This window comes from Peromyscus eremicus, chromosome 16_21, assembly GCF_949786415.1.
Source record: "Peromyscus eremicus chromosome 16_21, PerEre_H2_v1, whole genome shotgun sequence".
NCBI lineage: Eukaryota > Metazoa > Chordata > Mammalia > Rodentia > Cricetidae > Peromyscus > Peromyscus eremicus.
The window spans coordinates 16,071,363-16,094,816 of NC_081432.1; the positions used below are offsets into that span (position 1 = coordinate 16,071,363).

General features: G+C 44.3%; 1 protein-coding gene across 3 annotated transcripts in view; it reads right to left on the reverse strand.

Annotated features, from left to right (window-relative positions):
* Positions 1-23,454, reverse strand: part of Fam13c (family with sequence similarity 13 member C) — a 109,600-nt gene that overhangs the window by 60,131 nt on the left and 26,015 nt on the right. For all 3 annotated transcript variants that reach the window (XM_059281531.1, XM_059281530.1, XM_059281529.1), the window contains one exon: positions 9,369-9,487. In XM_059281531.1, the coding sequence (XP_059137514.1) occupies positions 9,369-9,487 (119 nt within the window). The remainder of the gene's footprint in view (positions 1-9,368; positions 9,488-23,454) is intronic.

Sequence of the window (23,454 nt, forward strand, 5' to 3'; positions counted from 1 at the left end):
TGGGAAAAAACAAACAGCAATGGATGTATAACGTGTTTTAAAGATACATACTTAATCCTTCAAAACCCCAATTCAGCACAGGCAGCTATGGACTAAAGAAAAAAAATACAGAGAGTAGATGAAAGAGAGCTTTGTATGTTATTGTATATAACGTAGTATTTATTGTACACCTTAAAAAGAGACAACTTTGTGGACAAGAGTAGCCATTGCAGCACTGAGAAGATGAGAAGTAACCTTCCTGGTCTCCAAGTGGCCATGACCACAGCCCTTAACCAGCTGTCCAGCATCCTCACTTGGGTTTCAGCTCAGACATGCTTCTGTCTCCTTTGCTCCTGAATCTATCCCACATTAAGCCAACACGGCTTCTAAAACTTTCAGACGTCAAGGACAACATGTTCTTTCTCCTGGAAATACTTTTAATAAAGATACCTAAGCTTATAAAACATGTTCCTTAGGGGAATTGGATGTTCACTTGCTTATTTCTGGAAACTAAGGCTGTTCATTTTAGACATAAGTGAACTCATCTTGGGGTAATTATCCTGCCGCTGCAATCATTGGCCTGCTTGGTGCTTTCTCACCTTGAACAAGCACATGGATATGTATAAGTATCCTGGGGTCAGGATGGATTCTTGGTGGTCCTGTCTACTCCGGGACTGGTTTGAAAGTCAAATCTGAATACAGCAGGAACTCGCTTTTACACACAATTCCTTTTTGGATCAACAGTGAAATGGTAGCAGCAAAGCCTAAGCAGACATTCCAACAGCCATTCTATATAAATGGTAAACTTACAAGACTTTAACGTCTGGGCGATTTTCTGCATTTTTCCAATGTTTCAGTTATTATTGTTATTATTGCAGTCAATGTCATCGTGAATAAAAATGCCTCTGAGCTTCCCTTTTGCCTTGTCACTAACCACTGTCAGATGAAAGTGCTAACAATGTAGAGAATGGCCAAGGATGGATTTCTTAGAGGAGGAGAGTGAGGAAGAGGGGAGCAGAAGATGCCAACAGGGTCTCCATCCCCTGATAAACACACATGTTCCTCTTCAATCAGTCCACGGATTTGGTGTGGGACTCTGTTCTCCGGGACAGAGAGGGGGAATCGCTTTTATCACTTGTGTCAGCAAGAATGCATTCTTAAACTACTGTCCATCTATGTCTAAGATTTTACACAACTCAAGCACTGAGCATTTTCAATATGAGGACCAAAAGAGCCTTAAAAAAATCACCAGAACTAGCTCTTTATACTAGAAAAGAGGTTAGGGGGTGGGAGGAGGGAGGACAGGGGAATCCGTGGCTGATATGTGAAATTAAGTTAATTATAAAATAAAAATATTAAATAAAAAAAAAGAAGAGAGGTACACGCCTGTGATCCCAGAACTTGAGAGGGGGAGGCAGGAAGATCACTAGTTCAAGGGCACCCTCAGCTACACAGTATATTTGGCTAATGAGACTCTTTATCAATCAACCAATAAACAAATAAACAAAATAAAAAGGACCAGGAATTTCAGTGCATGAGCAAGGTCTCTTGTAAGACCATGAATTTCTTTTTTTAAATAATTTTTTATTTTTATTTTATGTACATTGATATTTCGCGGGCAAGAGGGTGTCGGGTCCCCTGGAACTGGAATTACAGACAGCTGTGAGCTGCCATGGGCGTACTGGGAATTGAACCTGGGTCCCTTGAAAGGGCAGTCAGTGCTATTAAACGCTGAGCCATCTCTCCAGCCCCGACCATGAATTTCTTAAGTGAAATGTTCTTTTCATCTCACCCATTGTTGCATGTTCCCAGGAGAAGAAGAAGAAGTGGGAAAGGCAGGAGATGGGGGTTCGCTGAATGCAGCACACACTCAGAGAACCCACTCGTGACCCAAGTGTGTACCAGGGAGTCGCGACACGTCGGCACAGTTAGCTATTTGCTGTTTCTCCTTCATCCCTGTCCTTCTCACAAAATGCCAAACAAACCCCCAAGTAGCTCACTAATGAGGAAGAGCATGTGGGAAGGTGTAGAGTGCCTGCCCTGGGACAGTCCCCGCAGGGGGATGGCATCCTTTGTATTACTAGAAAGCTCTGTTCTTAATTGTCCTTTCTCCTTCAAGCAGAACTCATTAGGACTCTGCTCACTTCTATTTAAAAATCTCAAAATGAAAAAAAAAATTAGCTATACACACACACATACATACATACATACACACACACACACACACACACACACACACACACACAATCTCAAAACAAAAGATAAAAGGATTTATCCCCCAAGGAAAACTAGCTGCCAAGAAAACTTCCTCTTTCCATAAAGCAACAAAGCGTTCAGCTTTTCCTTTCATGTGAAGGATCACAAACACAGAAACAGCGAAAGCCATCAAAGGCCATTATTCTTGCTCGGGATCTTCTAAAACTGGGGATGGGCAGATAAAGAAGCCAGCGAGCTGCCAGTGTAACCAGCAGCCTAATTAGCAGCAAAGCTGCTGAGAAACAGATCCTGTTTATACAGAGGAGGTCTTTAATGACACTAAAGGTTTAATTCTGTCATAAAATTTAATACAATATTTTAAATACCGGTGAGTTAATTACTCTCCAAAGCAAATTTACTTAGCTAAGGAAGAACTCCCCGCCCTCATTAGTACTCTCTGACATTCATAAAATCCCCCTTTTCTCATAGCTGAGGGCATATGAGACGGGCATGGGCTTTAGCGATAGAAATCAGTCAAATAGATGCATATTCATGAAGCTGTCCTAAACTGATGCATATTCATGAAGTTGCTCTACACTGATTCATGGTTCTTGTCTTGGCCCTGGTACCCAGGGGAGTGAAAACCTGAGGAAACCACAGCCTCCCCGGGTTCCAAAGTAGAAAACCAGAGCTGTATTCAGTCACTGGTAGGCTTTCCAGTTCCCGGGGAAAGCAGTTCTCTGGTTGTACACATTGCATTAAGTACCAGACACCATGGGGCATCCAGAGTAGCCAAACGCAGGCAAAGTACTCAGAGGCACCAAGGGTCCATGTTAACATGCAAACTGCCAACTAGGCAAGGGGGCATTAAGACACGACTGGTCTGTAGGTATTATATGAGAAGTTAGCCAGAGACAGCCAGAGCTCCCAGGATGAGCAGCTGCCAGGAAGAGAAGGATTGAAGTAGACATTATCAATCAAATGCCAGGTAGCAGCATAAATAAATGGGAAGGGATAAGCATAAAAAGAACTCTGCTCCTCAGTGCCTGCTTACTGTCTCCTGGTGGAAAGGTAAGCCCCAGGCAGCCCCACTCTTGGCTGTTTGCAAACAAAGCTGAAGACTCTAGATTTTTCAATATGGACTCATAATCGTTCACAACACTGTAGGAGCCAAACGTGTCTCCGCACTATACACATCCAAATAGGAGCTCACAGCGCATTTGGCCCACTATACCGCTGAGGGATGTAGGATGGGGCCGGGGAGGGCACATGGGCTCAGTGCAGTGAAGAGCCTAAAAAGACATGAGGTGGCTAGGAGAACATTCCAGACAGCAACGGGAAACCTGCAAAACAAGGAGGTCGAGACAACGGCTTCAAAACTTTTAGTGAGTTCCACCGGACAAACATTTTAGGAATTGTCCTTATAAAAAAAATAAAGAAACACAAACATGGTAGGCAGAATAACTCCCCCATGATGTCCTTGACTTCAGTCTTCGCCTGCACCCTCCATATCATCCTGTTCCTCCCTTTGGTGCACTCACACAGGACCCAGTGTCAATCACACCTTGACCTATGAGACCAGTGCTGTGTTAGGACACGAGTTTGTGATTGTTTGTTACACTGACGTGAGAAAACCAAGACAGCTGGTATACGTCCAGATTTTAGCAAAACTGTTCCTAGGTCTCAAGCTCATCCACAGCTCACCTAAATAAGGGCTCCTAATACTTGGAACCTTGAGTACAAGCACCATGCTGTAGGTATAAAACATCAGAGGTGCGGATAGAGCATCTACTCTGTGGTCCCCATCAGTTCCAGGACTCCACACATCTACGAGAAATTATTCATTCCCCAAAGACTACCCTTCACACTCACCCCAAACATGAATGAATGACCCCTAAGAGGCCTTTGTTACAGAAAGATCTTGGTTCCTCTGTTCCACTTATTATTTTAACTTTCTCCCACCTCCAAGACAGTAGCATTTATACCTGTTGAGATTTCATCCTGACTTCCTCAGTCATTTTTGACCCAGACTAGAGTCTGGCAAATCCTGTTACTATATCATATCTCCATCAAGACTCAACTGGTGTTAGTATCACAACACCAGAGAATCAAATCAGATGACACCGCAGAACCCTTGTAACAATGACAACAGGACTAGCACACACACACACACACACACACACACACACACACACACACACAAAAAAAAAAAAAAAAAAAAAAAACAAAAAAAACAGACGTGTAGATGACAATAAAGGATGCAGGAATAAACGCACCCAGCTCTGTCTGCCTACTTTTCAAGAACACTGTCAAAACATACACTGGGGGAAATCCTGCTTCTTCAAGACATGCCGGAGAAGCTGGGTATCCACATGGAAGAGAAGGAAACTGAGACCCTCCTTCTTGCTCTATACAAACACCAGTTCACGCCGGGCGGTGGTGGCGCACGCCTTTAATCCCAGCACTTGGGAGGCAGAGCCAGGCGGATCTCTGTGAGTTCGAGGCCAGCCTGGACTACCAAGTGAGTTCCAGGAAAGGCGCAAAGCTACACAGAGCAACCCTGTCTCGAAAAACCAAGAAAAAAAAAAAAAAGACCAGTTCAGAATCAAAGGTCTTCACGTAAGACTGGCAGCATCTCTGAAACTATCCAGGAACACACTTCAAGATATAAGGCCAGGTGAGGACTCTCTGAAAAGAACTGATACCTGGGGAAACCATTACAACTGAATTATGGGAGGACATGAAATTAAAAGGCTTCTGTACAGCAAAGGAAGCCATCAGCCAAGAGAACAGACAGAATAAGAGAAAAATTTTACCAGCTATATACAGGACAGAGCATTAATAATCTGGGATATAAGAAGAGATAAGAATTAAATATAAAAAACCCAAAACATTTCATTAATCCATGGGGACCTAAGTCGACTAGGCAGTTCTCAAGAGAACACACATGACCAATAAATGTATGAAGAAATGTTCAACACCCTTAGCAAGTAGGGAAATGCAAATGAACACTACACTGAGATCCACCTCAGTCCAGTCACCATGGCTACAATCTAGAAAAAATGATTCAGGCTGGAGAGCTGGTTCGGCAGCTAACAGTGTTTGCTTGCTCCTGCAGAGGACTCAAGTTTGGCTAGCAGCACCTACGTGATGTCACTCACAACTGTCTTTAGTTCCAGCTTCAGAGGGTCCACGGCTCTCCTCTGTCCTCTTCAGGACTTTTGCACACATACACGTGCATACACATGCCTGTGCACTCGCACACAACACACAAATAAAAGGAGAACAAATGCCAGTAAGTGCGGATGAGGATGTGGGGAGAGAGAAACTCTCACACACCAGGAGTAGTAATGTAAACCAATGCAGCCGCTATGGAAATCGGAGTGGAGGTGTCTCACAAACCTAAAAATTAAACTAATGTGTATACCACTCCTGGAACTATACCCAAAGGACCTAAAAACAAACAAAAAAAAACAAACAAACAAAAAAACGTCAGCACGCCACAAAGATGCTTGCACATCCATGATTATGGCTGCACTGTTTTCAATAGCTTAGAAAGAGAATCGGCCGAGATGCCTATCAGCAGATGAATGACAGAAAAAATGCAGTACATATTCAATTTTATCCAGCCATAAAGAAAAGGAAATTATGTCACCTTCAGAAAACAAAAGAAACTAGAGATCATGTCAAGTGAAATAAGCCAGACTCAGACAACACCATGTTTTCTCTCATAGAGTCTACATTCAAATATATATATATGAATATATATATTTATGTATATACATATATATGTATATATATACACACATAGCATCTATATACACACATATACGTATGGCATTAAAGTAGAGGGAACTATTGGGGAAAAGAAGGGATTTAAAAGGAGAACAAGAGAGGATATTGGATGCCCTATTGCTTTTTGTTACTGTGTTAAACACCACGACCTAAAGCAACATGGGAGGAAAGGGTTTATTTGGCTTACACATTCCTATCATAGTGCATCATCAAGAGAAGCCAAGGCAGGTACTCAAAGCAGGAACCTGGAGGCAGGAACTCAAGCAGAGTCCTTGGTGAAACACTGCTTGCTGGCTTGCTTGGTTACCTTTCTTAAACAACCTAGGTCCACCTGCCTAAGGATGCTACAACCTACAGTGCTAACTGATGTGGGAGGGCCCAGGCCAATCGAGAAAATGCCCCACAGCCACACTCATAGACAATTCCAATGGAACTGGACAATGGACAATTGGACAACTCCAATGGAATTCCATTTCCCAGTTGAGGTTCCCTTTGCCCAAGTGCTAACGATGACATGGAAGGAAGAAAAACAAGCTATCACATTTTCTTTCCGTGTAGAAATCAAGATTTAAATACACACATACATACAAAACCAGAGGGGGCTGTTACATACACTAAGGAAGGCACAATGGGGGTTGGCAGGATGTAATGTAGAGGAGAAAATATGACCAAATTATAACAATGAGACACAGAAATAATAATGTCATAGTGAAACCCATTTAGTTATTTTTGTATACTAACTTAAAAAAAATAGTAACCTTTTAAAAAGAAAAAATCATCTTTTAAGTGTGAACAAGAAGAAGATGACGATCACAACAATAACTCTACTCACATATCACTGAGCCCAGCCATATGCTGGGATTAACAGACAAGAACTGTTATGAGGAATACGGGCTACCTGCCTCAAAGATATGTTTAGCCACAGATCTCATTTCACCCGTCCATCACATCTCATGATCCCTGTAATATTTTGAGGTTTTTAAAAGTTCCACCAGAATGTCCCTGGGTGACACCACCACGGTTGTGACAGACGACTCCAGAGTTGAAGGTTAGCAGCCTCATCTAGCAAAGAAACCCAACAGGACTAGTCTTAACTGGCCTCACACCTCTCCTGACTCCTCCTGACTTAGCACATGACCCCTGTGATTGCTGACAGCACTGCAGTGCACGGAACATTCTGGAATGCCACCAGCTCAGAAAGCTCGACCCTGTGGAAAGGTGAAAGCGGGGCATGGAGGCCCCAAGGAAGAATGCATGACACGGTGTTTGGGATCTACGGAGGGCGGCTGCATGGAGAGGAGAGCCCGCTGAGGACTGCATCACCGTCCTGAGAGAGGCCGACTGGTGACTCCGCACCTGTGTTTTTTCTCGGAATCAAGAAATAGCCTGGGAACTTTCCAGAGTCTTACACACATGTCCACAGGTGTATATCATTCTTTTCAACCATTATCTCTGGGAGTACGATTAAAGCGTAACTCGCCACTCCCAAATCATTTAAGAACGACTGCTCTACGTGGTCCCTTGTGGTCCCTTGTGGAACCATCTAGGTCTCTACTTTCACTTCTTAGCTGGTCATGTACAAACGATCGCCACAGGATCTCAGTCATTTTCTGACCACAGTAAACATACCCCAGTTAGTATCCCAACCACACACAGAACATAAAACAGTTTGAAGTTTATTGAACAGGAGAAGCTTATCTGCTAATACCCTTTCCCAGTCAGCCTCTGCTAAATGTCCACACCCAAAGGACCACACATGTTCTACACGCAAGCATGCATGATTTAGCTTTGGGATTGGTTGGTTTTGTTTGCTTCCTTCTATTCTGAAATATGCATGGGAACGGGTTGACCTCATTCTGGCTGAGAACAGCCTTCGTCGGGCTGCTGGGGTGGGAGGATGGGGGAGCTGGTCACTGCACAGCAGAGTCAAGCCAGATGAAAAGAGGTCTGCTACAATAACACCTCAAACAGGACGGACAGAGGCCTCGTCAGTGAGAGTCCAACTGTGATTTCCTGAGGTCAAGCAACAGTAAGGTCGGCAAGGACTGGAAGAAAAGTGCATTCCTGCAGGAAGCAACATGGAGCAGGAAGGCACTCATAGACAATTCCAATGGAATTAGGGTCACTGCGTAAGGGGTAAAGGTCATCACAGTGGGCAAGACATGGTGATGGGAACTTAACTGTCATTACGTTGCATCCACAGTCAGAAGTCACACAGAAGACAGAAGTAGGGTACAGGCTCTAAGACCTGCCCTTGGTGTAAGAAGCCACTTTCTTCAACAAGGTCCCACCTTCTAAAGGTACCAAGTGTTCAGACATATGAACCTATGGGGGACATTCCACATTCCAACCGCAACAGAGTAGAATGGTTGCCTGTACCACTTGGAGAGGGGACTGCTGCCTTTGGAGCTCTCTCCCACCCCTTGGGGATCTATGCTCCTAAATTTAGGATGTTGCAACATTCTAAAGTGCTGTCACATGGTACAGGCCGTGTTTGCTCAACTTGTGCACTTAGACTGCACTGCCTTCAAAAACAAAATTCTAAAGGTCACGCTCAGGAGCACAGCAGTCCCTGTTCCCTGAGTGAGGGCAACAGTCTTCCTAGCACAGGCTCCTACAAGACAGCTGATACAACAAGCTGCGGGATTCTTTCTTCTGTTTATTTCTAGAAGAGACTTTCCGTAGACAGCTACCATGCCAAGCTCCTGTCAGAGCACCATGCCAACCTTCTGCAGGCATTTTTCCACCCACATCCTGGCTCTGGATTCAGGGCTGTCTCCAGGAGGTCTAGTGGGTCCAAAGCCAGCCCTGGGCTGCTTCGGGACCGAGGTCACTCCATAACACTCAGCTCAGCACCGAGACTGCACTTGCCCTGCCATAATCACACGCCGCAGGTTCACATTGCAGCTTTAGTTCTCTTGATTTGTGCAGGATCAGACGAGTGCCTTACTATCTCTCAGCCTTGGGTCCTCCATGCGATGGATTTTCTGAGCGCCAGCTTTCTGAGCTCATGAAGACCAAATGAAATCTCAGGTGAAAGCAGCTGTCTCGATGAGAATTCGAATACAATCATCACACGTCGGCATCATCAGAGACCACAAATGAGCTCTAAACGTTCTTGCCATAAGCCAAAAGGATGATCAAATTCCTCTCCACCAGCAGACCTGCCCTCCCTGAGTCTTAGGACTTAGGATCTTCAAACAGAAGATGGGGAAGGCCCTGTGCATTTCTCTTTAACGCAACGGTTCTCCTTCAAGACCCCTTTAAGTAGCTTCTCTGACTTGAGGAATGCCAACAAAATCAGGAATCCTTGACTAGCAAGCAGGTGGCAAGCGTACAGGTTAGCACATCTAGGAAGCAGCCCAGACGTGCGGGGTAACTTCTGAACAAAGGCTTACCTTGGCTGAAGGCGTACCGTCTCCTGGCACCTGAAGATGCTATTTTGTGGACTCTCATGAGCCGGTGTCCCCGCTCTACCCTGGCACTCTGACTGGCTGGGCACCACATGCTCTGTCTCCTACAAGACAAAAAGGCAGAGGAGATTTCTGCACCAGTCATTTCCACAGCACTCCTTCTTGACTGAGCCCAGCTCAGGGCAAGATGCAGCTACGGGCACCACACTCTCCTGGCTTCCATGTAGGAAGGGAGACAACTCAATGGACAAACTTAATAGGTGTCTTTCTCCCAGCCAGTTGGTTGTCGAAGATTATAGGAGAAAGAGGGTAAGGAATATCATCACTTCTGAAAGTAGAAGTTAGCCCCCCCAAAAAGCTTTTTTTTAAGGCATTAAAGATGGCATTGCAGGGACTAGAGAGATGGCTCAACAGTTAAGAGCATGTACTATTCTTGCAGAGGACTTGAGCTTGGTTCCCAGCACCCACACCGGCAGCTCACAACTGTCTGTAACTCCAGGCCCAGAGGGATTCAATCCTTCTAGGTTCCATAGGCACCTGCACGCAAGTGTGCACATTTCAACAGAGGCATGGCCTACTAAAAAGTTAATAAGATGTGCTCTTTAAAAATTCCTGTATTTTATGTGTATGAGTGTTTTGCCTACATGTGGCACCATGTGCATGCTGGGGTCCCATAGAGAGGCCAGAAGAGGGGTTGGATGCCCCAGCACAGGAGTTACAAGTGGTTGTGAGCCACCATGTGAGAGCTCGGAGCCAAGCCCAGGTCCTCTAAAAAAATAACAAGTGCCCTTAACTACTGAGCCATCTCTCTAACTCAATAAAATATTTTTAGTGACATTATAGAACACATCATAAAGATAGCTATAACTTTAATATAACAATGCTTACAATATACTCATTTTTATGAAGAAAACACATGAATGCTCACAGACAAACAGATTAGGGTGAATTGAACTAAAATCTTAACAGTAATTATCTGTGAGATGTCATTGTTGCTACATTTGGGATCCATACAGATTTCCCAAATTTTCTAAAACAGAAAGATGTTCTTTCTGTATGAAGAAATAACTTTAAGCTAGTTTGAACACTAAGGCACAGTCATTTTATAAACTCTAGCCCCAGGTGTGCCTGATCTCTCCCCACTGACCTATGTAACCATTACCATCACCTTACTCGGGATTTGAACAGACCCAACTCCGAGTGTCCATGATGCCATCATCCATCGATATAAAAACCCTTCTGAGTGCTGAGCTGCAGTGGATAACACAAATACACCCAGACGACAACACAGACATGCACAGAAATGGAAGATCTAAGACCCACAACTGAATTCCTGTCATCTTTAAGCTGTAACAAGCCTATGACAAATTCCTCTCAGAAGGAAATAGTCCCTTCTGCACCCAATGAATGAGACACTAAGATGAGAATCCATAAGCTATTCGGTGAATTCCAGATGACCAAAATGCAGTCAACTTATTTGGGATAGAGGGTGATGCTGCATTTGTCTCTGCAATATATTTCAATGGCAAGAGGAATCCAGCCTCTTCAAGGGTGATGGGTTTAAAGCCATCTAGGTAGAGTATCCTATAAGTTGTTTTTCCAAAATATTAGAGGGCCACACAGTCACCAGAAGCTTCTAACAGGAAAACCTGTATGATGTCATCTTGTAAGAGGTAGGACAGAGAGAGGGATAGCTAAGGGAGAGGAATGAATGAGGAATGACACCCCAACTTTCCTGTACTATATGGTACAATCAGTAATAAAAAGCTACCCTTTTTTTTTTTTTTTTTTTTTTTTGGTTTTTCGAGACAAGGTTTCTCTGTGTAGCTTTGTGCCTCTCCTGGAACTCACTTGGTAGCCCAGGCTGGCCTCGAACTCACAGAGATCCGCCTGGCTCTGCCTCCCAAGTGCTGGGATTAAAGGCGTGCGCCACCACCGCCCGGCAAGCTACCCTTTTTTATTAAATAAAAAGCTGTCTGTTAAAACAGCAGCTATTCAGGGGGAAAATTAATGTGGCATAAAATGTGTCCATAGATTTTTGGGTCCATTCAAATGAGAAATGGGTAAATTCATAAGAGCTTTATGAACACTGGCATTGAGAACTATAGAGAGTGCACCCTAAAAAGTGTGGCAGATGAATGACAGAAGACCGAAGAGACCTTGTTGGTGTGACACATCCAAAGAAAGCAACCCTCCCCCAATTTCATCTGAAAGAATCAAAACCACGTCATAAGAATGGGAGATGAACCTCAAACCTCGTGAATCTACTTTGTGTGCGTGCGTGTGTGTGTGTGTGTGTGTGTGTGTGTGTGTGTGTGTGTGTACATGCGTGTACAGGTATACTCAGCTGTGCATGCATGTGTAGAGGTCAGGAAGGGACACTGGGAGTCTCCCTCTGATGTTCATTTTATTTTGGAGACAGAGATCTCACCGATTGCAGAGCCCATCATTTCAGCGAGGACAGCTAGCCAGAAAGCCCTCGGGACCCACCTATCGGCTCCACCCCTTGGCACCTAGACTACAGGCTCCTACTGTCCTGCCTGGCCTTTATATGGGTGCTGGAGATATCAACTCAGGTCCTTCTGCTTGCACAGCAAGCCCTCTGACCACTGAGCCATCTCCCCAGCCCTAGCTACTCTACTTTTAAAAAGTAATCCCAGTGCTCCACTGTGAGTTAATGGATATGATAGCATTTGTCATTTACTCATAAAGATATAAAGGAAAACTACTGAACAGGGACAAAAGAACTCAGTAAGATTTAGCTTCCTCCATAGCAGAGCATTAGCCAGATAGCCACATATATATGAGAGACCAGGTTCACACCTTTGATGAGCTCACCACTGGATTGTACCACCTGACTGGGGTCCAGGTTAACCAGGGCCACAAAAGTCTTCAGAACCAGCAATGTCTACTTGTGGATGACTGAACGCTAGCATTGTCTCCCTTTCCCCAGCCCTAATATCCCTAAAGGACAGCATCCGACTAAGCACTGAGGATGGGCTCCTCACCTTCTCCATTTTAGCTTCATCACATCTTAGCAATTCTCTAACACGTACCCCAGAAGTTCTACAACACTAAAGAATAGCATTCATCCTAAAACAACTGAAATATATTTTTACTTTAAAAGCCCCTACATTTTGATAGAATGGGATGTCCCTGCCCCATGTCCAAACCCCCCCCCCTGCGCGCACGCGCCAAATTAACATCTACTGTTTGACAAAAAGTTAAAGAAGGTGGAGTCTTATGAGTTCTTTTGTTTATTTGTTCATTTGTTTTTCCTCTGTGTTAATGTGTTGGCCACACTGTCAGGTCCAAGCAGATGAGGAGGATGAGGTAAGAAGCCAGGATGAACTCTCCTATCTCTGTCTTCCTGTCATCTGGCCAGGGGGAGATCTTAGAGCCGACATCTTGTCCTGCGTCCAGTCATTTTCCTCAACCCCTACCTCACCCCTCATGTGTCTTAAGTCTCGTCTCAGTGGTGTGATGGACCAAAGCATGAAAACCTGGCTTTGAAGCCATAGAACCCACAGAAAGCCAGGCATGGGAGGAGCATGTATCTATAATCCAGGGTACCTACGGCAGGACAGGAAGTAGAGACAGGAACATCCCAGGAAGCATGTGGCCTGCGAGCCTGGTGTACACAAAACAGCAAGGGACCCTGCCTCAAACAAGGTGGACAGCAAGGGCTGACAGCTGAGGTCATCCTCTGACTGTTCACACTTGATGTCTCAAACACGGCGCTTGTGAACACAAGCAAGTATGAATACACACACACACACACACACACACACACACACACACACACAGAGATTATGAAAATGTGGCTTTATTGAAGATGGCCTGATTTTTTTTAAAAGACAACTTAGAGAACCAAGTCTTTAGTTGTATCTTTTAAATAACTGTTTCTTTCTTCATTACTTTAACAATAAATCAAAACTCATCAATATACATCCAAGAGGTGGGATCTCATCTGGTCCTTTTCTGTAGAAATGGCCCCCAGCTCTTGCCTATTTGCTAAATGAATTTCTAGGGGACGGCAGACATGCAGATGATGGGTATATACCCGCTCTCTAAATCTAGTGACATCTACTGACTTCCTCAAGCAAACAAGGCACTTTTCAGACCCTCATTTAAAATCTAGAGCATGGGTTTTAATCTCTCAGTTCTCTACAGTAAGAAAAATGCAAAACAAACAAACAAACATAAAAACAAAAAACAAAAGACTCTGGCTACAAAGGTGGCCTTTATGCAAAAGGTGAATTTCAAACATTGAAAAATATGACTGACATTTATGTATTTTTAAGACTATTCCCGGGACAGACATCAGGCATTTCTGTTAACACTGAAGTGGAAATATTCCAATAACGTAAACACAGTTTATAACTTAATGGGTCTCAAATCATTGAAATGATATAGTTTCTTTTTAAGTTTAGGAAAACTGTATTATTTCAAGTAGTTTGCATTGAGAGGAACAATAATGTTAATTCGATACTTGATTCAAAATACAACAGGACCATACAGTATTACTTGGCTGAGCTACAGTGCTCACACCCTAAGTCCCATCTCCTCAATGCAAATCCAGAGTTCTTCCCACCATCCTTCAGTGATCCACTCGCTACAGAACTGAGAGGTTGTCCCATGCCACCCGTGTGAGCACAGCTGCAGTTTAGGACACTAACAGCTGGCCTGGTGGTAATCAAGGAGAGATCAATGGAGGGAGTATTAAAAAAAAAGAAAAAAAAAAAAAAAAAGCTCAGGTCTTCTATTTAATGAGCACGCACAGACAGGAAATGGGGTGAGAGGCAAGAATTACCTCCACTGGCTCTTTCAACAATGACTATCCCCAGAACAGGGGCCTCTTCCCAGGAATCTTCACCTTCCTGCCTCTCGCCCTCGGAGGAGTTTGGAACAATGCCATTTCTCACTCTATTACAGACCGGATATGGAAGGTCTCTCATAGACTCTTGTATCAAACACTTGATGGACAGCTGGTAGCGCTGTTCTGGGAGGTTATGGACAATTTAGGAGGTTGAATTTAGGTGGCAGAGATAGGTAACTGGGAGCCTTGGGGGTGTATTATTCCTGGTCCCTTCCTGTTACATCTTCTGTGCTTCCTGTCTGCCAAGAAATGCAGACCAGCCTCTATCTCTAGCTCCCATTGCTGGGATGGTCCCACAGCCATGATGTTCTGCCCAAGCTCATGGGGCTAAGAGATGGTGGGTGGAAAATGTTACTAAAGCCATGAATCCAAGTTTTCTCCCTTTGAAGAGCTGTCATTGTCAAATACTAGGTGGCTGTCTAATTTATTGTTCTATTGCTGTAAAGACACACCATGATCAAGGCAACTTATAAAAGGACGCATTTAACTGGGGGCCTGCATACAGCTTCAGAGGGTTGGTCCATGACCATCATGGCAGAGAATGTGGTGGTAGGCAGGCTCCCAAGCTTGTGTGGTTGGTGGGCAAAGGGGTGTGGGGCAGAATAAAGGAGGACAGCTAGATGATTTTAACTTTCAGGAAAGAGATGATCGGTGCTGGGCGGGTCATAAAGGAGATAGGTCAGTGTGGGGAGAGTTAACTGGTTTCAGAGATGAACGGTGCTGGGTGGGTCATACAGGAGATAGGTCAGTGTGGGGAGAGTTAACTGGTTTCAGAGATAGCAATGGTGTAGAAAGCAGACCGGAGAGGGACAGGAAGCGATTGAATGAAAAGGAGAAGGGCTGAAAGTGAGCTTAAACTCAACTGGGAAATGAGATGTACTTACTGCTGAGAGGAGCAGGGAGGAAGAGCCCAGGCTGCCCATGGGACTTGGGAAAGGCAATGATGACCACATAAGCTGGTATCTCAGAAATAGATCGGGGCTGTGATTATATGGAACAAGTAAGGAAGTGATAGAGCCAACCCTCAAAGTGTGTGAAGAGAATGTGTGAGAATGCTCAAAAGTCCCCAAGGAACACCCACGGGGTGACAGCACTCACAATGTGCAGAGAACCTGTAAGTATAGAGTCCCTGAGGGATGCCAGCACTTATGGGACCAATGATGTAGTGTTCTATTAAAAGTAAACTTGGGGCCAGCAAGAGGGTAAGAAGGTAAGAGCTCTTGCTGCCAAGCCTGATAGGAATTTGAGCCTTGGGACCCACACAGCAGAGGAAGAGAACCAACTCCTTCAAGTTGTCTTGACCTCCACAGACACCGGGACACATGTATATACACACATACACACATACATACACACACACACACACACAAATACTTTTTAAAATTTAAAGGCAAACTTGTAGGAGCCAGATCTGGGGCTCACATCTGCAATCCAATGCCTGGGCTAAGGCAGAAGATCACCTTGAGTTCAAGGTCAGCCTGGACTACAGAGTAAGATCTGGGACAGCATCGTTTACGAAGTGAGACCCTGTCAAGCAAACAAGCAAAGGGATTTTTTAAAAAATGCCTGAAGAATAATGTGTACTAAGGTCTGAAGGAGATGTTGGGGAGCATATAGATACCTTCACATACAACTCATGCTGTTTGTATGGAACCTATTGACTTATAAGCCACTCAGTCCCGTAAATTGCTTAATGAGTGTGGTGATATTTTGTTTGTACTCTAACAAATAAAGCTTGCCTGGAGATCAGAGTGCACATCTAGCCACTAGTTAACCATTGAGGCCAGGCAGTGGTGGCACACACCTTCAATCACAGTACTTGGGAGGAGGAAGCAAGAAGATCAAGAAGTTCAAGACCACCCTGGGCTATTCAAGATTGATCCAGTCTAAAAGAGAACAGAGCTAGGTGGTGGAGGCACATGCCTTTAATCCCAGCACTAGGGAGGTAGAGACAGGAAGTGATATGGCTGGGTGGAAAGAGGAATGTAAGGTGGGAGGAGACAGAAGTTCAGTCCCTCTTCAGTCTGAGGATTCCTAGAGGTGAGAAGTCTCTCTAGTGGCTGGCTGCTCTGCTTCTCTAAACTATCAGCTTTTACCCTAATATCTGACTCTGGGTTTTTATTATTAAGACCAATTAGAATTCATGCTACAAATGAGTATATGTTTACTTTCAAATTGTAAAGTAAGAACATTAACTCTTTCAAAAGTTGAACAGACAGGCAGATGCAAGGGAAAGTGGGGGAAAGACAGGAAGAAAATGCAGAGAGTGGCAGATCATGGAAGGGACAAGAAGGAAGTTTATGGCTTGACCATGCCTGCTTCATATCCCGGTGGAATGGTGAGGAGTTTGAGCTCAGTAGGGAAAGTCAGTCTACAGCCATAGAAGAAAACTTGGACATTGGTAAAAGCACACTTGGCCACATGACTTTTGTCTTAAGATGTTAGTAAAAGTATTTTCAAAAGTAGATGTCACTTTTTTCAGTGATTAAATTATCACAAAAACAGATTTTCAAAAGCAAGGAACTATGCCTATGATAGATGGGTCAGTGGTTAAGAGCACTTTCAACTCTTGCAAAGGACCCATGTTCAGTTCCCAGCACCCATTTCACATGCCTCACAAATGCCTGTAACTCCAGTAAAACATTTTTTGAAGTTCATGGCTACGATGGCTATTCTTGGTTGTCAACTTGACTACATCGTGAATTTACTAAAATCCAAGTGGCTGGGTACACCCATGAGGGATTCTTAAGACCCACTTCTAATTCAGATCTTTTGAGGTGGGAAGATCCACCTTTAATCTGGACCACGCTTTCAGGTGGCAGGCTATAGAAAGGACATGGAAAAAAGTGCTTGCTTTTTGTCTGTTTGCTCTCATGCCCACTGGCAAGTCCACTTCTTCAAGGGCATCAAAGCCCACTTCTTTGGGATTCTGGTGTATACTGAAGACCAGCTAAGACATTCAGCCTTGTGGATTGAATAACTACCAGATCTCTGGACCTTTCCTTGGTAGACAGCCATTGCTGGACCAGCTGGACCAGCTGAACCAAGGCCTGCAAGCCATTCTAATAATCCCCTTTATAAATATGTATCTTATTCTCGAAGTTCTGTTTCCTAGGGAACCCTGACTACTATAATGACTACATGGGACATATGGCACAGTAAATCTGCCTGTGAACTCCAGCCTTTCTGAGACACTGGCCAGGACCCCAGTGCAGAGCCATGACAGTAGAAAAAGCCACCGTTACAAGTCCCTTCTCAGCCGGATGGCCTCTCAGGCTTTTCACAAAATCTGGTAAATTATTTTGACTTTAAAAAGGATTATTATAATCTTAAGAATAGGAAATGCTGATTCCTGCCATTTAAGTAGAATTTTAAAATACACAACTCAAATAATCTCTCTTTTAGTAAAAGTTAAACTCCCTTAAATGCTTTTTTACTTTCTATTAAAAAAAAAACAAAAAACAAAAAACAAAAAACTGTCTTCTGGGGGAGGGAGAGGGGAACCATGCTTTTTTTGTTTTGTCTTCTATATCACTCTTCTTAGCTGAAAAAGTCAAGTGATATGGGATCTCTAGCGTGTTATTTTCTGAACTTGAACTGTTTCCATCATCCACTTCAAGTGCCCTTGGTGGTTCACTTCACAAGCTCCCTCCTTTACCTAGTTTAGCAAGAATCAAATGATTTGTCTGTTCCCAGAACAGTCCTAGGAAAAAAACAGAAACACCATTACAAAATTTACCCAGTAACCAAGTGAACCCAAACTGGCCAACCATAAGACAGTCTGGGGCCCCCAGCGGCAAAATGAGGGCAACTATAGGTATAGATGGTAGGGGGTGTTCTCATTGGCTAGATCTTCAAATAACATACACAGCACCTTCTCCCTCATTCTAGACGTTAGAACTGTGGGCTCAGGTTGCAAATGAAACACTACCAAGAAAGCAACAACAGCTAACACCAAAGGCCTCGTCGGCTGTATGAGTCAGTGCGGATTCATCTCCATTTCCTGAGGAGGCTACCACAACCCAAGCAGCCCTCGGTTCACGCCCTCTGCCCTCTTAATGAAGTTAGGGTCATCTGTGTTACACCCAGCATGTTCACCTCCTGTGGGTCTGAGACAGGGTACTTCATTTCTTGTCTCCGTTACGGCGATGGATACCTGTTCTATGTCTTTTGATTTGGATTTCTTTTTCATTCTCTTAGCATGTGACATGTTTCACACTACACTACACCACACACACACACACACACACACACACACACGAGTATGCTTAGAATTTGTCATGGTTGTATGAACTTTTTCTGGGGAGATAAACGTCTACTCATCCCAGATAGGGCACTAACAACAAACAATTCTACCCAGGTAGAGCTTGGTGAGCCAATTAGTTTAATTAGGATTATTTAGGGGAACATAAACAACTTACAGGAAGCTATACCAATGAGTTAAAAATCTCTCTCAATTAACTATCTATAAATCCTTGAGAGGGGGACTGTGCTGGCTAGTTTTATGTCAACTTGACACAAGCCAGAGTCACCAGAGATGAGCGAGCCTCAACTGAGAAAAAAATGCCTCCATATGATCAGGCTGTAGGCAAGCCTGTAGCAAATTTTCTTAATTAGTGATTGATGGGTGGAGGGCCCAGCCCATTGTAGGTAGTTCCATCCCTGGGCTGGTGGTCCTGGGTTTTACGAGAAAGCAGGCTTAACAAGCCATGGGGAGCAAGCCAGTAAGCAGCACCCCTCTATGGCTCTGCATCAGCTCCTGCCTCCAGGTTCCTGCCCTGCTTGAGTTCCTGCCCTCACTGCTTTTGATGATGAACTGTTTATACAGAACTGTGTGAGCGAAATAAACCCTTTCCTCCTGACGTTGTTTTTGGTCATGGTGGTTCCTCACAGAAATCACAACCCTAACTAAGACAGGGGCTTCATGAACCCCTCCCTTAGTAATCATTGACTGGCTATATTCTGGGGGAGCTTATGAACCCCCTTCTCCCAGAAACCATCGAACTGTCTGTAGAACCTTGATGAGAGAGAGACTAATGAGCCCTTCTCCACTAGCAAACTTTACATAATGACAAACCCCAACCAACCATTAACTGCATATATATCTTCAGGGAAGAGTGGGGCCTTGTAAGCCCTACTTTGGGCAAAAATGAACTGCCTATACAGCTTTAGAAAAGGGTAAGGCCTTGTGAGCCCCTCACCCCTCTATGCTGGAAAGCTAATGAACCCAATCTAACGCAGGTCTCTGGCTATTAATCACAGTCACTAATAGTTCAGGAGGGCAGAGGCTGTGCCATGCATGCCAAGAAGACAGCATTCCAGAGCAGTCTCCCACGCTTACATGTGGGCACCTCAAAGCAGAGGGTCTATGCAAATGTCCCCTCACTTTCTCAGAGTGCTCCAGAGCTTTGCAAAGCATGCATCTATGCAAAAGACATCTTGGCTGGAACACACACATCGTTCTCCACGCACACCTTCTCAATGCACTGCAAGCAGACTGAAGCTAAGTAAGCCCGACCCTGGGCAAAGCCTTGAACAGCTTATTCTACTGAACAAATAAGGAACTGCCAAACGGCACCATGTGCACTGGCGGGATGCAAACTTTCCAAGCAGTTTCCCTCGCATTAGCTTAACTTCTCGTGGATGGTTCTAGATGAGGGCACTTGGGTGTTCGGCGAGTATCTATTTTCAGTGCTTTTTCTTTGTGCTGTTTCATCAGTCCTTTAAAAAAAATGTTTCATGGAGGATGGCCTTGTAAAATTCTACCCAGGCATTTTCTTAGACATTCTGAGCACATTTACATCTTCCAGCCTTCGATTTGCTTATGTAACATGAAACTCCCTCCGAGTATTGAACAAGGCATTAAGCAAAGATTCACAGCCTTTAACACTGGATGCTATGCAAACTATTGTATTAAGGGACATGTCTGTCCTGCTTTCCATGGACCAGTCATTGAGGATTTTAAGATAAGCATAACTGCTCCGCAAGCCATTCCAAACTTCTCCTTTAAAGATGCCATTCTTTCTAGTCTGTTTCTTCTCTCTGTCTGTCTCTGTCTCTCTCCCTCTCCGTCTCTCTCAGTCCATGTCTGTCTCTGTCTCTCCCTCTCCTCCCCTCTGTCTGTCTGTCTGTCTGTCTGTCTCTCTCTCTCTCTCTCTCTCTCTCTCTTGCACTCCTTTCTTTGGGTGGAGCTCTCAGCCGACACGGATATAACACTACCTCAGGGACCACAGATGTGATGAGAAGAAATGAAGCTGAAACGAAGGAAATTATTCTATGATGTTGTAAGAGAATCAAAGTCGAAAACGGTGGTAATCCTAGGAATTGTAAACTTTACTTGGGGTTATGACTGCACAACCTTTATAACAGTAGTTCAAAGATGCCCAGTCCTTAACACGATGGGAACAATACTTCCCCATTAGCAATCCCCAAGATAGGAGGCTCTGGGGATGAGTTTCTAAAAGACTACCATTTACAGCATTAGCCCAAAGCAGGACTCCACAGAACAACCCTCACCAGAGGCTGCACAGTGGCTTCTGCATCTGGCTTCCCAGTTAAGTCTTCTAGCAAGCTCTGCTATGGTTTGTTAGGTGTCTGCCAGAGAGATGAATGCAAAAGCTTGGTCACCATGGTAACAGTCTTAGGAGGAGCTGTGGACCTGTTTGAGGTGGGGCCTTCTGCAGGACATTCCTAAATCATTAGAGGTGTTCCCTTGAAAGAGATTGTGTCTTTTAATTTTTTTCCCTATTGTTTCAAGTTAAGAATCCAGACTAGTTCTTTCACAATATCTTTTTGAAGCTGCGACTATATTATGTTTCATGTTACCATGACAAAAGAGCTAACAAAAGGAACTTAAGGACGTTCTAGGAAGTCATGGTGTCAGGGGCACGAGGCAGGTGGTCACATTGCATCTGCAGCCAGGGAGCAGAGAACACCTCCTGTTCCTTCTCTCTGCTCCACTTCAACATGGCACCATATGCTCCTGCACAAGTTCCAGCTGCCCGTGTACCGAGGCACTCACTACAGTCACCAGAGTCAAACACGAGGCCACCACCAGGACCCAGTCTCGGACTGTGAACGTCAAAAACTGAGAGGTAAAGTAACCGCTCTTTTCTTTTAAAGATGGTTGCGTCTGGGATTTAGTTAGAGTGATGCAAAGCTGCCTAATGCACGCCTCAGCCACAAGCAGAATGTACAGAACTTTTGCTTCCAGGCATGAGAAGACGCACTGGAATGAACGATTCTGGGTAAAGGTCATCTATGAAAGAGCTGTGTGTTGGGTCAACAAGATGGCTCAGTGAGTCAAGGTGATTGCTCCCAAGCCTGCTGACCGAAATTCAATGCCTAGAACCTACATGGTAGAAAGAGAGCCAACTCCTGCCAATGTCCTCTGACCTGCATTTGTGCACTATGCACCCTTCATGTATACACATGTACCCACACATATGATGAAAAGGAAACAAAAAAATTTTTTTTTGAAGATAAAGCTTTGTGTGTGTGCACATGCACATGCGTGTAGAGGCCAGAGGTTGATGTCAGGTGTTTTTTTAATTGATCTCTACCTTATCTTTTGAGAGTGGGTCTCTCACTGAGCACAGACTTACCCTTAGGCTAGACTAGCTGGCCAACATGCCTCCAGGATCCGCCCGTCTCGGGCTCCACATCACTGGGATTGCAGGGTCACTGCCATACACAGCTTTCTACATGAATGCTGGGGATCCAAGGTCATATCTACATGCTTGCACAGAAAACACTTTATTGACTGAGTCATCTCCCCGGCCCAGAAGGAGTTTCAGAAAGCCTATGAGATCTAAATATGAATTGTACTGCCTCTTATCCCGGGAAGGCTTGAACTCAGAAACACGGCAGCTAAGAATGAAGTAAAAAGAGCATGCCATGCAGAACACTCAACCAGATGGCACCCAAGCTGGGCTGAAGGTGTCCAGTGTTTCAAACTGATTTCCACAGGGCTGAGAGTTGGATGATTAAAGGGGACAGGACCACACCAGGCGAGTGAGCGATGCCAAAGTAACTGAAGGAAATCTAGGAGAAGAGAGCCGGCAATCCCGTTATATTGTAATGGTGAGTCATTATCTACACTGGGGGTTTGCCACTGCCAACCAACAGACAAGGCTGGAACAATGTGGAAATGAAACAACAGTGTGGAAATGAAAGGTTCACGAGGGTTCCTCTCTCGCAGGAGTGGTTCTCCATAATATTTGCAAAAGATACCCAATAACTATTTGCTGATAAATTATTAACAAGAATAATTGTGTAGGACACATTTTTTAGAGTAAATTTTTTTTTCATTAAAACTCATTAATAGGGTCTGGAGAGATGGCTCAGTGGTTAAGAGCACTGACTGCTCAGCCAGAGGACCTGGGCTCCATTCCCAGAACCCATATGGTGGTTCTCAACACTGTAACTAGTAGTAGGGGATCCAGTACCCTTTTCTAGTCTCCGTAGGCACTGCATGCTCTTGATACACAGAATTCACACAGGCTAAAAACCTATACACACAAAATACAAATTAAAAAATTAAATCTCAAAGAAAATCAAAACATGAATTAACAGACCTTACCTTTAAAAAAGAAATTATCACAGTTAATTCTGACTACCAACTTGACAAGACTCCAGAACTGCCAAGGAGACCATCTCTTAAGCCCGTCTGGGAGGGATTACCTAGACTCAGGTAGCTGAGGTGGGAATTCTGCCCTGAATGTGGGTAGCAGCACCTACAGGCGGGGGTCCTGGGATGAAGAAATGGGAAAAGGCAAAGTGCTAACATTCATTTTTTTCTGCTCCCCGGCTGCAGATGCAACGTGGCCAGTGGCCTCATGCGCCTGACACCGTGACTTCCTAGAACTTCAAGTTGCTTTTGCCGCAGCAACAAATACCATAAAACAGTCGCAGTCCCAAAAAGATGTCATGAAAGAACCCGTTTAGATTCTTAACTTGAAACAATAGGGAAACACTAAATGATTTCATAAAGAGCGAGTGTGTCACAAACCTACTTGGATTGGAAAACCAGCTCCCGGGGCTAGGAACCCAGGAGGACCCCAAAAATAACTCAGCCCTGATCCAACTTGGGCAGTTCTACCTGAGCCCTGAGGACTGAGTCCAAGCTGCTGTCTGAGACCCCTGCTTGGTTTTTCTTTATTTAAAAAAAAGTTAATTAAATGCTTGTTCTCA